Below are 16943 nucleotides of genomic sequence, written 5' to 3' on the forward strand. Positions count from 1 at the left end.
CAGCACAGCCAGCACAAAGAGCAGGCTGGAGAGAGTCCAGCTGACTGGGACTCACGGCCAGGGCAGGACAGTTCTCCAGCCGGTCCCTTCCCGGTACAGCTGTCAGTGCTTCCCAGCCCTCCCCAGGAAGCACTGCGGCACACCAGCTTTAAATAGCTTTATTAGTGGAAGCTCTGTGCCCGCAGCCCCCACTGTGGGGGCCATGGGGATGCCAGGCAGCCCCACGCTGTCCCCTGGGGAAGCCAGGGCTCCCCAGGGTGCAGAGCTAGGCTCACGCCCGCTGTCCCTGCCACCAGCTCAGCCTGTATCTGTCCCGGGGGGGGGGGGGCTGCAGCGTGAGCCTGGGGATGACCTCCCAAATTGTCCTCGTCTGACCCCGGGCCATCAGACGCAGAGGCTGAGCTCCTGACGGACGGAGCACTTGCGGCACTGCACCACACAGCACCAGTGGAAGCGGCAAAGGCAGTTCTCCTCCAGCACCACCGTCTCGTCCCGGTGCCCTCGCCCACAGCACAGCAGGTCACACCCGCTCGTGTCCATGGCCGTGCTGTTGCAGACGCGGCCCCGGGTGCCCAGCGAGCCCGTCTTACGGTTAGCCGAGCAGAAATCGGGCGAGTCGGCTGAGTAGATGAGGTCCTGCTTGTCGGGCGGTTTGATGTTGTCACCTACGGGGATGAGGGTTTTCCCGTCGTTGCCCCCCATCACCTTGAAAGCCCCATTGAAGCGCTCGAGCAGGCGGTCCCCCACCTCACGGAAATGGGGCATCTTCCGCCAGCAGGTCCGCAGGGTGCAGGAGCCTGACAGCCCATGGCATTTGCACTCTGTCCGCATGTAGCTGCGCACCGCCTGGGGAAGAGACAGGGATGCTCAACCTCCGATCCCCCGCCTCCCTGCCCAGCATCTCAAACCAAATCCCCGCCTCTTGGTGCTGCCCTGGCCCCGGGGGAGGGTGCTATGGTGGGGCAGGGGGTTTCCACAGCACCTGCAAAGGGCTCCTGAAAGATACTGGTCCATATTTCACCCAAAGTTGGTGCAGGTACATGGCTTGGAGGAGATAAAGGTGGAGGGTTGAGCTGGGTAGAGGGCATGGGGGGGTGATGCTTGCAGAGGCCAGGGAGTGTAGGGGCCTTACCAAACGCCCAGCTTCGTTGTTGTGCAGGTCGATGAGAGCTCGGATATCATTTTTGCCTTTCTTGCTCTTGGCATCCATGAACTGCTGGGATTTCTCGTAGCCAAACTGCACGTCGTCCCCGCAGCCCCCCCACTCCCAGGCCGTGCCCTCAGTGCCCGGACCTGCTGTGGGTGAGGGGGGAGCCCGGCTCCGCGTCAGCTCGCAGCCGCACTGCAGCAGCTCACCCATGCTGCAGGCCTGTGTGATGGCGTGGCTCACCCCGGCCGCCGTGATGGCGTACACGAAGGCTGTCTCCCGGATATCTGCAGGGGAACAGCCAGGGCCGGGATGCTGGGTCAGCTCTGGCAAAGACTCTGCAATCAAAGCATCCACCCGCTGGCACCCCATGGGTGCTTGAACCTCCCCTTCTTCCCCTTCCTCTGTGCTCTGTGCTGTTCCCCGGGTGATGCACCCACCCCAGAGTGGGCTGCCTCGGGCAGGAGCTGTCTCTTGCAAGCAGATAAGCAGAATTTGGGGGATGGCCAGGCTCTGTCAGCATTCCTCCACCCCAGCTGTAGGGTCCGTGGGACAACAAATCTTCTGCCTCCCATTGCAAGGATGGGTGCTGCCCCATAAAAAAGAGGGAAGCTCAGTGAGCTGGTGCTGGCTGCAGGCAGGGCTGTCCTGGGTGACCGGGTGATACCCACAGCTTCCTCACACCACCCTACAATGTCCCTCCAAGCAGTAAAAATCCCATCCCCAGCTGCAAGCTGGCACTTGAGGAGAAGCACTGTGAGGGACACTGTGGGTGCCACTCACCCGCCTGGGAGGCAGCAGCAGTGAAGCTGTGCTGCCCGCTCTCCCCCCGGTACCTGCTTTGCCACAGGGTGCTGCCTGCCCCCCCTCCCTCCGCCAGCACAGCCTCCACCCTGCAGGATTATTTATTATTAGTATTTGCTCCTGTCTCTCTCTGCTCCGGGACACGAATTCCAAGCATCCTTCCCCTGCCCGGACCTGCCGTTCACAGCCGCAGCCAGCGGGGGATTCTGGCAGCAGGGGCGCGGCGCCCTGCTCGGGGGGCTCCTGCGCTCCCCCCACCCCTGTGCCAGGCAAACCCTTGCCCACCTGAATGCCAGGGCAGGGCTGGCCCAGGGTAGTGACACAGAAGAGGTGCCTGGAGCTTGGGGACAGAGGGAAGGTGTGTTTTGGGGGTGTGCCCCATTCCTCAGTCTCCAGCACTCTGACTTGGGGGGCTGCAGGAAGAGGGGCTCCCGGGCACCGTTTCCATGAGTGGCTCCTTCACAAGCCCACACAGCACCTGACTCCCGCCAGTGTTGGTAGGAACTGGGCACACTGGTGCCTCACCAGCAGTGCCACCCCGGGGACGGGCGTCCCCTGCCCTGGCCCTCCTGCCCCCCTTAAGCCACACGACCACCCGCCTGCTCCCGCCTGGGGCTGGCAGAGCCCTCGGCAGGCAGCCCGTGGCTGGCAGAGCTCCCCATGCCACCCTGCCAGCTGGGGACCGGGGGGGGCCGCTCCTCTGACAGCTCCTCCAGACACGTGGCTGCCCCCAAGCCAGCCTGCCCTGGCACGTCTGCCTGACACGGGCAGCAGGGAGGGAACGGGGGGATGGCCGTGACTGCGCCAGGGAGGCTGTGGCTGGGAACCGGAGCTCGCCGCAACATCCTTGGAAAGAGGACGCTTTTGGATGGCATCTGGGAACCCCAAAAATTCTGATGGCTTGTGCAGTTCCTGCAGGCTTGCAGGGAGGCTGGTGCCTGCTGGCATCTCTCAGCGCAGGGTGAGCTCTCTGCTTCTGACACCCACGATGAGCCCTGGGGGTCTCCATGCCTCCAGCTGGGATGTCCCATGTCCTCAGAGTGCCAGGGAATCCCAAACTCATCACTGTCCCCAGGACATTGCTCATCTCCACTGCCCCAGCAGCAAGGCTGGGCCAAAGAGAGCATGGTGGCTCCTTCAGCATCCCCATGCCTGATGCGCCTGCATCTTCTCCAACCCACGCTGCACCCAGGTACCCAACAGCTCATACACCAGCATCACCCACTCGCTATCAGGTCTGGCCCTGGCATCCCATCCTGCTTCCAGCCCAGATCGCTGCCTGGCACAGATCCCACATGCCTCGCTGCCAGGACAGTGTGAAAATAGATGACTCCAGAGGCAGGAGTGATCCCGCACACCCTGACTCTCTGCCCCCCAACTGAAAATATCTTCCTGCATTAGGGGGAACCTACACTTGCAAATCAGTTTCTTAAATGAGCCTCTCTCCCCGCCACAGGCTGGTGTCTCCCTTGGGGCCCCAGCTCTGCCCCCCCCTCAGCGCTGCAGCTGCCGGGTGCCCAGGGTGCTCTGCCCTTGCCAGTGCCTCTGGAGAGGAGGAGAACAGCAAACCTGCGACATCAAGGCACTGCCACGCTGTCCCCCTTGCAGGGCCCAAGGGCGTACCCACTCTGGCTTGGCCCAGTAGATGTACCGGTGGGAGATGTGACGGCTGAGGACACTGGGGCTTACTCCAGCATCTTCAAGCCCCCCCAGCACAGGGACCAACATGGGAACAGGGGCAGGACTAAACTCACCACCCACTAAGTGGTCCTACCAGCCCGAGGTGCTTTGAGCATCGCCCCCTTCCCTACCCACCCCAGCCACTCTCCCTGGGGAGCGTGGCAGGGCTTTCCCATCCCTTACAGACTCACAGGTGCCCCCTCGCTCTGCCCCTGCTCTGGCTTTGATGCAGCTGGGCTGGGCTTGGACCACTGCATCCACCTGGCTGGGACCTGCCCATCCCTCCCTGCCACCGCACCTCTGTCCCTTGGGGTGACATCAGGGTGCCCACCAGGGATGCGGGGATGGGGAGACAGCACTCCTCTCCTCTGCTCCTTGCAAGGCCAGAAGGAGGGAGTTGCAGGGCACCCATGGGGCAAGGGGCAGCTCCAAGGGGCTGTGTGCTGCCTTATGCCCAGGCCCCTTCCCCCAGCACACCCCGGGGTCCCGGGGGAGTAGTAAATCACTGCCAGACGAGGGTGCATTCTTGGGCTTTGTGAAGCCCCGCGCTGTCTGGGAGCATTGGTAATTGCTTCATTACAACACGGGGAGACATGTCCCGGCAGTAAAACCTCAGCATGACTGCACAGGGGAGCACTGAGCAAGCCCCTCCATGTGCACGCATACACACACACACACACACACACACACACGTTTGCACGCCCAGACTCTGCACCAGGAGTCCCGGGGAGGCACGTGGCCAAGCAGCTGGAGGCTGTGGTTTACTTTTCGTGAGATGGGAAGCTGAGGAAATACTGGCCTTACCCTGCTGCAGGATCTTGCCGAAGTACTTGCTGTGGCTGGTGCAGTTCCAGCGGCGGAAACGGAATTGGTACTGGCACTCCCGGACGCCCAGCTTGGTGCCCTTGGCCACCTCCTGCACGATCTCCGGCTCTAACTGGCACAGCTCCGCCTGCTTCCCTGCCAGCCGCTTCGTCTTACGGCAGATGCTGTTGGGGTCCATGACCAGGGGGCTCCCCACTGCCCTGCAGGAGGGACAGCGAGCAGAGCAAAACCAGCACCTGAGCCGGGGGGGACCAGGGTGGCATGGCCAGACCTGCTCCCAGGGACGGAACGAGGCCATGGGGCAATGCCAGCTCAGCGCTGAGCCTGGGTGACAAGGGGACAGGGCAAAAGGTATGGGTGGCACCTACGTTCCAGCACCCAGGGGACACCTTGCTCTGCCCAGGCAGGTGGGGAATAGGGGAACAGGGGAGATCCCCAGCTGCACAGCTGACTGGAGGATGCCGTCACGTGCACTCTACACTCCAAAGCCCTTGGGGATGTGCCTGGGGGTGATGGCTGTGTCCCCGGTGGGAGGAGACAGAGACACTGTGCTGCTCAGCACCTGCTCTTTGGGTCTGGCATTGACCCAGCACAGCCCTGGCATCACGGTGTGTCCGATGCCCAGTGCAGCTGCAGCTCCCAGAGCCCTGTGGGCACAGCAGGGAGCCCAGCCAGCACTCTCAGTGCACCTCCTCCTTTCCAGGGGGGCTCGCTGCTTCACCCCGTGGGAGACGAGACGAGTGACCTTGCCAGCGATAAAGCCCCTTGGCTGCTGGCCAGGCTCCCATGCTCACCTCCCCTTACCCAGGCATTGGCCCCGGGGGGAACGGAGCCGCTCATGGGTGCAGGCGTGCGAGGGAGGGATGCAGGTGGCATCGCCAGCCCTGCTGATGCCAGCGCGGGAGGGCAAGTCTTGGCTGGGCCCGTGCCAGAGGCAGCTCCTCCCTGCCAGCCTAGCTGGAGCGACTTGCCTGGCTCTCCAGGCTGGGAGGCAAAGTCTGAGCACGACACCACGCTCCCTGGCGTGCTGCTGGCTACAGAAACTCCTGTACTTTCCCCACACATTTCGCCTGGAGTGCCCTCCGTGGCACGGCTCGTGCAGCTGTGCAGCCCGCCGGCGCCGTGCCCCGTGCCGGGGCGGGCGAAGCTCCAGCTCCGCCGTGGGCAGCGCCAGAGCTGCAGCGGGCAGAGGGCAGGCATGCCACACCGACAGCCTCCCGCCCATCCCGCGGCAAGGAAAGACCATGGCCATGTCCCACCCGAATTTAGCATGCCCCAAACACAGCCCCACTCAGCGCCCCCCCCTTCGCCTCCAGCACCGCTCCTGTGGGATCAGAGCTCATTCTGCTCAATAACGTGATTTTTTTCCTGGCTGTGGATGCCCACAGAACCCCAGGGCTGAACTTGGCATCCCCCAGCACTTTGGGATGCCCGGGGACTGCGAGGCCACGACCCCTGGGGTCCCTGGGGGAGCAGTGACCGGCCAGCCCCGCTCACTGGGGAGCTCCGGCTGCACTGCAGCTTCCAAACGCAGACCTTTATAGTCTGGCCAAGCCCCCAGGGGCTCAAAAATCATGAGCTGAATCTCAGTGTATAACTGTGTTCTGGGTTTCCTTTTCACTCTCGTGCAGCTGGGGGGCTGCGTTCGGGTGGCTGCAGCACTTCGCTTGCCACTCCGCCCCTGGTGCAAACCCCCTCTGAGCCCCTCGTTTTAAGCTTGAGGTCCTGCCAGGGTTCCTCTGCCCCACGTCAGCCTCCCAAGATGTCCCCATCTCCTGCCCACCAAATCCCAGCTGGAAAAGGAGCCCTTATGCTTTGGCTGGTGGTTTACAGGGTTAAACAGCTCATCCAAGAGGCACAGCCCAGAAAGGTGTCCTCCAGGAGGACTGGGGCAAGCCCACACTGCTGTTGGGGAGCACCCATCTCCCTTTGCTCCCCCCCAGGTCGGTTTCCCTTTGCATGAGTATCCCGCTGCGTGATGCATGGGTGCCTCTGCAAAGGGACGGGACTGCTGGGGAAGAATCGTGGGGCTGTGGCTGGGCTGGCACAGGTCCCCCATCGATGGGGAAGCTGAGGCCCATGTGGAAAGCCACCAGCGAGCCTGTCCAGTCCCATCCCACGACAACCGCATGGGGATTCAAGCCTCCATGCCAGGCTCTGAGCTCATCCTTCTCAGGGGACCGTGGGCTATCGACATCCCCAATGGGATGGCGGGGGTTTGGCCGCCTGCTCCAGCAGGGTGGGGAAGAAGAGGAGCCGGGATGGGACTTTCATTAAGAGACGACTCTTTGTACTCATATAAAAACGATGCGCCAGCCCCCCGGGGCCGTCAGATCAAATGCTGAACTGTGGCTCACCCCGGCCCACCAGATCAGGCCGGGAAGAAGAGCTCAGCCCCGCGGGGCCGGGGGGCGGCAGGCTGCTCGCCGGCACCACGGGGGTCCCCACCCATGGCCCAGGCGGCAGCAAAACCAGCGGGAGCGCGCCAGAGCTCGCTGGTCACGCTGACGAGGCATGGGGTGGGCTGCCTAAGTCCGGCGCAATATTAATTTCCGCTGGGCTCCGCTTTCTGGCGCAGGGAGGCTGCCAGGAGCCCAAGAGCTGTTTTGCTTTGGAGGGTTTGGGGGGGGGGGGGAGCAGGGGGGAGACAAGGGCAAGAAAAATGCTGCCAAACTGCTACCGCTTTGGCAAGGGCTCCGGCGCGGGGCCCAGATCTGCCTGAGCTTGTCCTGCTCCAAGGCCTCCCGCATCTACAATTAAGGTGCCCCACCTCTGCCGCCGGGCACTCCTCCCCCTGCCCTGGTGAAGGAACCGGGTCGCCAGTCAGTCCCCCCAACTCAGCCGGGGCAACCCGGCCCCCCACCACTTCCCCCCTGGCAACCCCCGGCTGGGCTTGGTACCTCGGCAGCATCCCTGCCGGCTGTCCCCAGCACCCTTCACCGGCTGCCAAAACTGCCGCCAGCTGGCTGCTGCCTCACCCTGAAAGGAGCCGGGACGATAAGCTCCGCTTTCCGCCGTGATTCCCAGCACCCCTGTGCAAGGGAAACCACCCCCATTGCTGGAAGGGGAAACTGAGGCACAGAAGAGGAGCTGCAACCTGCCACCAACCCGCTGCTGTCACACCTTCAGCTGATGGAGCCGCAGCCTGACCTCAGTCCAGGTGACACACGGGAAACAGGAGTCACTGGGGCTTCTGATGCAAGCCCCGTGCTCTGGACGCCATCCCGGCTGTGACAGAGCTGGGGGCTCCCAAGAGCCACAATCACCAGCTTTTCTGGCTCAGCTGTTGGTCATGGAGCCTCCAGTATGTCCCTGACTGGTTCCCAGCCAAAGTCGTAGACCAAGGAGCCTGGCACAAGTCCCCATCTCCCCCTCGGACATGGGGATGGAGTGGAGCAGGGCTTCTCCTGGCCCTCACCAGCAGACCATGATCAAGGGGAGCCGGTGGGGTCCTGCTTTGCAGGGAGCCAATGTCAAGGAAGAGGGTGGTCAGCCTTCACAAACGGCACCTGCACTTTGGTTGGAAAAATGCCTCCTTTGGTTCTGACAGCCCTGAAACCCAGTGGTTGTGCCATGCCAGCTCCACGTGGGACTGGCCGGGTTTGCACCCATCGAGTGCTGCTGCCTGGGCGTTCCTGTACGTCTTGCCTCACATCCAGGTCTCCATCCCAGCCCCTGGATACCTTCAGGAGGGGGATGAAGGATGCCAGAGTGCCCAGCCCATCGCCCCAAGCCCATAGGCACTTCTTCACCTGCTTGGAGAGGCGAGAACTGCAGGACACCAGCCCTGGGGAGCTGAGTGCCATCCCCGAGGGGACAGGTCACCCCGCATCCCACCCACTGGTGTCACATTCAGCGACACTCTGAGAGGAAATCAGACCCTGTAGAAGCTTTGCTTCACACCTGCCATTGGGCCCATCTCTTTCCAAGCTGTGCACACAGGGCGAGGGGGGGGGGACACCCATGAATTTTCACCCATCTGGCTTCCCTTCACACCACGCAGGCGTGCAGCGAGTGCCCGGCCCCTCACCCGGGGCAGTGCGTGGGTGCCGCTGGAGGCGGGTTACTAACCGGGGCAATCGGGTGTGGAAAGCAGAGCAGGAGGAGCACTGCGGGTGAGTAAGCAGCAAGTCACTGCCCTGGGGGGCACGGCTGGGGCTCAGCTGCCAAGCAGCACCAGGGGCACCGAGGGAGTGGGAAATGCCGCAGGTCAGGGAGAGCAGGGGGACCCCGTTCCCTGCCCTCCCCCTCACACCTCCTCGGCAAGGATGGCATGCAAAGAGCTGGGAAACTGCCCAAAGGAAAGAGGCTTTGGGGTGGCATAGCGTCAACCCACCGACCTGCCGACTGCAGGGTCACGCCGAGGCTGGGCGCTCGCGGGCAGGAGCTGCCCAAGCCTGTGCTGCGGGTACCGGGCTGGATGGAGGGAGCACGTGCCTGCAGGGGTGGGGGTCCCAAAGCCATTTCCAAGCCCTGGGAGGGCTGGGATGAGAAGAAAGGGGTCCACCCACCCCTGGTCACTGTGCCTTCCTCCAGGTGCTGATGGAGGCTGGAGCTGGAATGGAACAAGGGCTGGGCTAGCGTATGCCCAAATGCAGGTGCTATGTGTGGCAGCGAGACCCTGTACATCCTGAGCAAATATCAGGGTGTGCCCAGCTCTGCCTAGCACCCTCCCGCACAAGGAGAGGATTTGAAGGGGTCAAGCCTCTGATGCAAAGCCCAACTGACCCTCCAGCTTGGGGCATGCACATGGCAGGGCTGGGCAGCCTGGGTGTCACCGTGGGAGAGTGGAGGTGACCAGGAGGGGACGAGGAATGGCATGGGGGAAAGCTCAGCTCTGGTCTTTGCAGGAGGGCACAACTCTGGAGCCAGTGCCATCTCAAAGAGTGCAAGGGAAACATTTTCACTTTGAAAAACCCAGGGGGTGAGCGGCTGCCCCAGAAGGGATACAGGGACATGCTGCCGGGCAGATGCTCCCGCACTGGGAGGTGCTTTGCTGCCCACACTGTGCTGCTCCGGGGGTGAGGGCATGCCTGGGACAGCCGGGCAGCCCAGTCTGCTGGGCGCTGGGGGGGGGCTGTGGGGTGACAGGTGTGGGTCAGCGGGCCCAGGGGGTGACTCATGATGCTCACCCCAAGGTACACAGGCAGGGCCCTGCAGCCCGGCAGCCTGCCCTTACAGGCTCCACACCGGGCAGGTGCTGGTCAAGGCAGTGGAAGAGAAGGGGGCGCCCCAGAAACCCAACCGAGTGGCTTCAGGGGGCATGGGTCTGGGATCCCCTCAAGCAGGGGTGCAGCCATGGGTGCTGGTGGACGGGTCCTCCCTGAGCCGGCATCTGGGGAAGCCCCACGGAGACCTGGAGACACACTGCCAGTGGGGATGCATGAGAAGGGGACACAGGGCAGGTGTCTGTCCCTCTGGGCCCCCTGAGACCCACAGCTGGAGCAGAGAACATCTCACCCGGGATGGTTTTCACCCTTGCGCTCTCTTCCACCTCCTGACGGCTCTCGGCTGTGCTGACGGGCATTGGGGCACTGGGGAAGCTGGTCTTTGCTCACCCCCATCCCCACAGTGCCACAGTCCCTGTGAGCACAGCCCAGCCGCAAACCGGCTCGGCTGAAATCCTGCCCTCAACCTGCCCAGGGCTCCTGACACACCAGGTTTGGCCACCCCATATCCCTGCACCCTCCAGGCCAGCCCAGGAGCCCCAGGCGGTCCCTACCTCTCCTACTCAGAGAGGAATCGCTGTTGCACAAGAAGCTGGGTGAGAAACATGAAAAGGAGGAAGAAAGAGATTTTACCAGGCTGGTGGAAGGAAGGGAAGCCTGGTCCCTGCAGCCTGCCACTAACCAAGGGACCAGCAGCACCTGAATGACACATCTTCCTCATCAGCACTGATGATAGCCTGCTCCCCTCCATCATGGAAAGGTCTGTGTGTCTGTCCACCCCCATCCCTCTGCCTCTTCTTAGACACAGGGGCACAGGACAAGGGTGACTGTATCTTCAGTGAGCCCTCTGGGGACATTCCACCACAATGAGGATGCTCTTTCTCAGGCTACAATGTCATCAGCATGATGTCACTACTCGCATATTGCACCCAAACCTTTCTCTGTAGATGCAGCTATCTGGCAGAATCCCAATGGGAGCCATTACCACCCATGAATGGCTGAGCCCTGCTGTGTGCCTGCGCTGGGGACCATCCCCACCGGGACCCTGACATGTTGCATGCCACCATGCCACTCTCACAGATCAGTTTGTCACCAGCATGAGAAAAAACGCCTCAAACAGGCAGCCCCCTCCACTGCACATCCAATGCACCCAGGGGTGGGATGGGTGGGGTGGTAGAGACTGTCCTTTCTTGCCCAGGGGAACATGCCCCTTGGCTAAGCACCCACAGGTGCCCCAGGTGAGCGTGCAGAGATGCACAAGCGAAGGTGTACCACCAACGTCCCTATGCATTGGTGACAGGGACATTAAGGAACAGCTCTATCTGGGGCTTCCAGGAGCCCTGGCACAACACATGGCCGCATCCCTGAACCCCTCCTCACCAAAAGCAAAACCTACAGACAGCAGTGCTGGGAGAGGGGACAGGTACTGGGAGCAGGCATGTGGAAGATGCTCGTCTCAAGCTGTCTTGAAAGATTGGGCAGTGCCCAGACCTCTCTCCCCCACACGGGAAGAGCTCCCTGGAAATGAGGGATGATCTCAGCCGGGGGCTGGAGATCCCAAGCTCTGGGGGAAGCAGCTCATGAATCAGCCGGCTGCTCCAGTGCCCCATCCCAGGAAGCCCGGCATGTCCTTTTGGTGGTGCTGGTGGCCTCATCCACACATCACCTCCTCCCAGCTTCCTGGCTCTGGGCTCCGGAGTGAAGCAGAGTGCATGCTGGTGATCCCCCTGCGGTCGCTCTGCTGCCCAGCGCATTCGGCCACACTGCGTGCAGCTGGTTTATTATTCTTAAATTAAAGGTTCCTTTTCTTCTTTTTTAAAAGAAGAAAAAACAAGTTTGACCCCTTGCCCTCCTCTGCCAAATCCTGCTAATCTCCCCAGGCCGGCACTGCCAGCACACGCATGGCATAGTCACGGCACCAGCAGGACCCGGGCTCAGCGGCAAGATGTGGCTCTGAGCAGCTGGGGTGAGGGGCAGTGGTACCCCAGCACCCTGCCCTTGTTGGTCCCATCTGCCTGCTCCCGAATCAAAGGCAAAGCGAGCTGCCGCTTCACCCCTGCCCTCTCCAGCCATGGGCAGGATGGCACCAATGTCCCCAGAGCTGGTGCACGGGGCACGAGCTTGAGGGTGAGGGCTCACCGGGTGGGTGTTGATGAGGATGGGGCAGAGAAAGTGCAAGGACCTGAAGGGACAGCTGCGAGTGCAGAGCAGTGGTCTGAGAAATAGCCAGGGAAAACTTAGTGGGATGGACTGTGTCCTGGGATGGCGCAGCTACCCCAAAGTGGGTGGTGGGGAGCAGGGGTACCCTCGGCACACACCCTGTCCTGACCAGGGCTCACCCTACCTTGCTCTCCCCTCCTCTAGCAAAAACCCAAGGCAAGCCCCTCTCACACCCGCGTTAACCCCTTCCCCAGCAACAAACACAGTGCTTGGGCTCCAAGGCCGAATTCTCAGCTGGTGTAAAACCAACCATAACAGCACCACTTATACCCACCGAGCCCCCGCCCCCGCACTTTTGCCCCACACCCCTGGAGCCAGGGCTAGTGAAGGGGATGGAGCTGCGGCATAAATCACCGGCGGGCAGGCAGGGGACCGGGAGGGGAAAGGCTTATGGAGAGCTTTATTTTAGGGGTCAAAAGAGTGTGACAATGTGGAGACGAATAGCCTCAGATAATGAATGATAGCCCGGACGGCACGCCGGGGAGCTGGAATCTAAGCACTTAAAACCGGATAAAGACAGGCTGGGTGAAATTCTTAATAGATTTAAATAGTTCATGTTTCGACAGATACCTGGGCTTTCCAAGGCTGGGTCCCAGCTCTGTGCCTGTAATGAATCCCCCACCCCCTCCAGTATCCTGCAAGGCACCGTCTCTGCCTTTGATGAAGGCACCATTACAAACAGGGGTTTTGTCCGCACCACGTCCAGGCCACCACTCAGGAGGGGACACCATAGGGACCCTCGGGCTTTTAATTAAAATTGACTTATTGGAGGGGTCTGGAGGCCCCTGCCTCCCCTTCCCTGCCCCACAGGCGTGCAACCGTCCTGGGCTGTGGGCTTGGGGTGCGGGGAGGCAGGCTGCAGTTCTGTCCACAGGACTTGGGTACCCCGTACCCCCAGGGACCCCCCAGCCTGCTGTCCCCAACGTGCTCAGGTGCCCAAACCCCAACAGCGTGGGGGTGCCCCCGGGCTAGATCCACCTGGCCAGCAAGCAGCGGTCCCCATCCAAGGGGTACCCTGGGTGTAGGGGACTCTGTCTCCAAGCTGGGGTGGGGGAACCACCCCTGGAGAGCGAGGGACTCTGCGCACCCCTCCTGGCACCCACCCCGGGATGTCCTACTCACCACCAGAGCCCGATGATGTTGGCGGGGCAGAGGAGGATGAAGAAGAGCCCCAGCTGGGTCCGGGAGGAAGGCAGCATCCTGCCAGGGCTGGGAGGGCGGGGGCGGGGAGCGCCGAGCCCCCTCCGCGCCCCCGCGGGGAGCCGGGCAGCCGGGCTCGCCGCCGCCCCGAGGGTCCAGCCGGGGCCCCGGCGGGTGGGTGCCCGCTGCCTGCCTCCGCCGGGCCGGGGCGGGCGGGCACCGCGGCCGGCGGGGCTGGGCTGGGGCTGGGCTGGGCTGGGCAGGCACCTCCGGGCGGCTGGAGCGCGGCGCGGAGGCTGCTCCGGAGAAGGAGGAGGAGGGACGGGGCTGCGAAAGCATCTGCCTCCGACAGGGAAACCGGAGCCCGGGGGGACGGACAGGGCGGGCCGGGCGGGGGGACTCCTGGGTGCCAAGCTCGGCTCCCGGCGCGCAGCCACGGACACGGCGTGGGCACGGTCACGGCCACGGGCACCCTCCGGCAGCGGGACTGTGACCGCAGCCTGCCCGGCCCCGCGTCCCACCGCCGCGCTTGGACGCGCACGCCTTTAGCGGGGTCTGGCCGGCACAGCCCTGTCCCCCGCTGTCCCGGGGACCTGGCACGGCCCAGCTCAGCCCTGCAGCCCCTGCGGGAGCCTGCCTGACACAGCCCTGCCTGGCTCCGCTCAGGGTCCTGGTGCTGCCCTGCCAAACCTGACCCGACCTCGAGGTGCCCCCCAGAACCCGCCCGTTGCTCTCCTGCCTGACCCTGACACCCCTGGAGTGGTCTTGCCCAAAGCTGGTGCCCCGTTCACTGCCACCCAGCACAGCCCTGCCTGGCCCCTGTCCCTGGACTGGGTACGCCTGGCACAAGCCTGGCTCTGTGGTGCTGCCTGCCCTCGGACCAGCCTGTCCTGCCTAGGGATGCTGGAGGAGTGACCACCCCCCCCCCCCAAACATCTCCCAACACTTGGCTCCAACTCCTCTGGGGAGACATCCCGGGGGCAGGGGGAGATAGGGGTGGGTGACAGGAGCAAGCCCCAGGAGCAAAGAGACCAGGAGAAGAGCGCAGGCAGGGTTGGCTTGTTTACAGTGATCTCATCTCAGGTGCAGCCGCGACCCAGGAGGGAGACAGCCCCCAGCACCGGATCACAGCAGGCAGCAGGAGCTGCCTGGGGCAGGAGGAAGCTGAGGGGCCTGGGAGGCAGGGGAGGGGGGGGCACAGCAGAGGCGGGCGGCTGGGGACAGGAGGACCTGGTGCCCGTAGGCTGCCACCCCAATTTTCTCCTCCCTGTGCAGCCTTGGGAATGGTTTCCCAGGGCTCAGTCCTGGACCCTGGGTTTCTGCCTCCTCTTGCACCATCCGTGACTCACAGCAGAGCTCGGGGATGCAGCTCGCAGCCCAGCAGCATCAGGGCCACAGATCCTGGGGCTGGGACAGCCATGCTGGGGGGCCCTAATCCACCTCTGCACCCACCTCCACTGAGCACCCAGCCAGCCCACTGGGTTACCTCGAGGGAAACGGGGTATCTGTCACCAGTGATGGGCAAAGCAGAGCTCATCCCTCCCTCCAGCAGCAATTTGGGCTTTGTCTCCCTTCCTGAGAGGCTACCACCCCCCATCCCCTGCCCACCTTTAGCCTCTGGCTTGCCCATCAGTGCTCCCCTTGCTCCCATCACTGGTGACTTCTCCCCTTCACCCAGGCATGTTTGCTCCCCAGCAGCAGCGTTTGGTGGTGCATGACTCAGGTTTTATCTGTGGCTTGGCACAGTTCTCCTCTCTCTCCTGGGTGTAGGAGGTAAAAGACTCCCACCACCTCCACAGGTTTCCCACCTGCTCCTTCCCTGCCCTCCCACACAGGGACTGGGTGCCCAGTCTGCACCCTTTGCATGTTTGGGTGACAGGATTGAGCTGTCCTGACCCAACACAGGGACACGGGGACCTTCCCTGAGCTGGGTGCTGCATCTGGGCTGCTGTGTCATGTCTGGTCCCCGGTGTAGTTTGCTTTCACCCAACAGCTTCCATCCTACCTGCCCCGTGGGAACCCTATTGCCTCAGAACTAGAGGAGAAGCCAGCAGAAGGCAGCCTTTGGGCAGGGGACGTCCCTGCTGAGGCCGGGGACAGGCTGATACCGTGCCCGGGGCCCCAGCAGGTAGAGCTCTACAGAGGCCGGCTGTAATGCACAGCTCATCTGCCGGCGTGTTGAAAGTGCCTGTTGTCCCCCCGCCCCAAGCACCCGGCCTCCTTGCAAAGGCAGCGTGGGGCAGGTGAGAAGCTTTTATCTGATTTCCTAAGGGCAGAAAAATCCCTTTGATATTGCCCTGAAGAGGGGAGCGGGAGGAGGGGGGAGCCCCGTCCCGGTGAGCAGGTGCGGCTGGTGCACAGTGACTCGCTTATCACGTCCCAGGTCAGGGCAGGCTGGAGGGGGCCGGGGGGGTTGTGACGTGCCCCGCATCTACGTGGGAACATCACCTGGGACCTGCAGCAAAACCCCTTGAGAGGGGCTGGTGGGGCAGGATGGGCAAAGGTGGGCTCCTTGCTTGTGCTGGTAAGAGGGTGGCTGGGACCAGGGGGATGCCCAGGATTTGCCCCTGCCTCCCAGCTTTTCTCCCAGTTGCATAAACATCCTCCTCTAGCAATGGGGAAACTGAGGCACGGAGATGCAGAGACCTGCTTAAGCAGCTGGGGAGTGATTGACTGTTACCCCAGCCCCAGGAGTTTGCTCACCTCCCTCCTTCTGCAACAAGACCCAAAGGGCCACATCCTTCAGCAGACAAGGCCATGGTGGTGACACTGAGCCAGAGCTACGGGCAACGGTGATGCCGCCACCACCACCTCAAAGCAGCCTTCTACGCCACGGCTGATCCTTTGTCTCTGCCTTCCCTCGCCTCTCACAGCTCGCCCCCCCCCCGGCTTTTGTGTTATTACAAATTATAAAACAATTTTTTCCTGCCGTCCCGCATTCTTCTGCCTCCTGCAAGAATTTTAATGTATTTATTTTTGCTATCAGGGGAAAGCGCCGTGTTCCTCAGCCACCCCCGGGCAGCCCCGGCCCCTCTTGGCCACTGATGGAAATTAATGATGGGGGATGCAGGGGGAGAGCAGGCACCCCTGCACCCCTGCAGCAGAGAGGTGGAGGGACGGGTGTCCCCCCCAACCAGCCGCGGTTTCCTCAGTGGCAACGTCTGAGTGCGGAGGATGGAGAACCGGGCTGTGATGGGGAAGAGTGATGGGGCAGTGGGGGCTGGTCCCCAGGAGACGCTGCTGGTTATGGGCTGGGGAGGGAACAGCTCTTGGGTGGCTGGGCAGGGCCAAGGGGTGCTTTGGAGTCCAGCTGCAGGGTGCTGTGATGAGGATTCATATTCCCATGTAGCAGCACGGCTTTGGGCTTCCCCTGGGGAAGAGGAGGCCTCCCCCAGACACCAACCCACCTTGCCCCATGCAACAGCATCCCCAGTGGTCCCCATCCTGCTCCTGCAACAAAGCACCCCCCAAATGCCCCATCCTGCTTGGGGACACAGCCCCCCTCACTGACCCCCTCTGCCCCTAAGCTGGTGCCCCGGCGCTAAGCTGAGCTCTGGCTCTCGCTCCCCACTGCATGGCCCCAAGGGCAGGGATGGGGGTGCCTCGCTCCCCCAGCCCTCCTGCCCCGCAGCCGCAAGGTTGGGGGGGCTCTGGCCGCTGGGAGGGAGCAGATGGGGGGGAGGAAGGAAAGGGCCTTTCCCGCTGCGGGGAAAGCGTGGCGATTTCCAACCCAAACACCCCGGCGCTCAGCAGCCGCATACTTTCCCAGCGTCCCTCCCCTCCTTTATTCCCGAGGACATTGGCGATCAAACCCAGGTTGGCCCCATCTCCTGCTCCTGCAGTGAGGTCATCGAGCTGTGTTTGTGACATCCCGGCATCTCCATGGCAGTGCGCTGTGATGTCATAAGCCCAGGGTTGAGACCTCACGGCAGGAGGAGAATGATCTTATTAAAATAACA

At 62.8% G+C, this 16943-nt stretch overlaps 1 protein-coding gene across 1 annotated transcript; it reads right to left on the reverse strand.

Moving 5' to 3' along the window:
- Positions 1-384: 384 nt before the first annotated feature.
- On the reverse strand, positions 385-13043 carry WNT6 (Wnt family member 6). Its single transcript, XM_075755764.1, has 4 exons — positions 12967-13043; positions 4436-4656; positions 1133-1434; positions 385-846 (listed from the first exon to the last, which is right to left on the reverse strand). The coding sequence occupies exons 1-4, from the start codon at positions 13041-13043 to the stop codon at positions 385-387; spliced, it is 1062 nt and encodes a 353-aa protein (XP_075611879.1).
- Positions 13044-16943: the final 3900 nt, after the last annotated feature.

The sequence above is a fragment of the Balearica regulorum genome, chromosome 6, assembly GCF_011004875.1.
Source record: "Balearica regulorum gibbericeps isolate bBalReg1 chromosome 6, bBalReg1.pri, whole genome shotgun sequence".
Lineage (NCBI taxonomy): Eukaryota > Metazoa > Chordata > Aves > Gruiformes > Gruidae > Balearica > Balearica regulorum.

Excerpts from the sequence above, each read along its gene's own strand:
- WNT6 (XM_075755764.1), bottom strand. The coding sequence starts at position 13,043 with ATGCTGCCTTCCTCCCGGACCCAGCTGGGGCTCTTCTTCATCCTCCTC. Across the intron at positions 1,435-4,435 it reads CGGCAAGATCCTGCAGCAGG|ATATCCGGGAGACAGCCTTC; the intron begins GTAAGGCCAGTA and ends GTTCCCCTGCAG. Across the intron at positions 847-1,132 it reads ACAACGAAGCTGGGCGTTTG|GCGGTGCGCAGCTACATGCG; the intron begins GTAAGGCCCCTA and ends TCTCTTCCCCAG.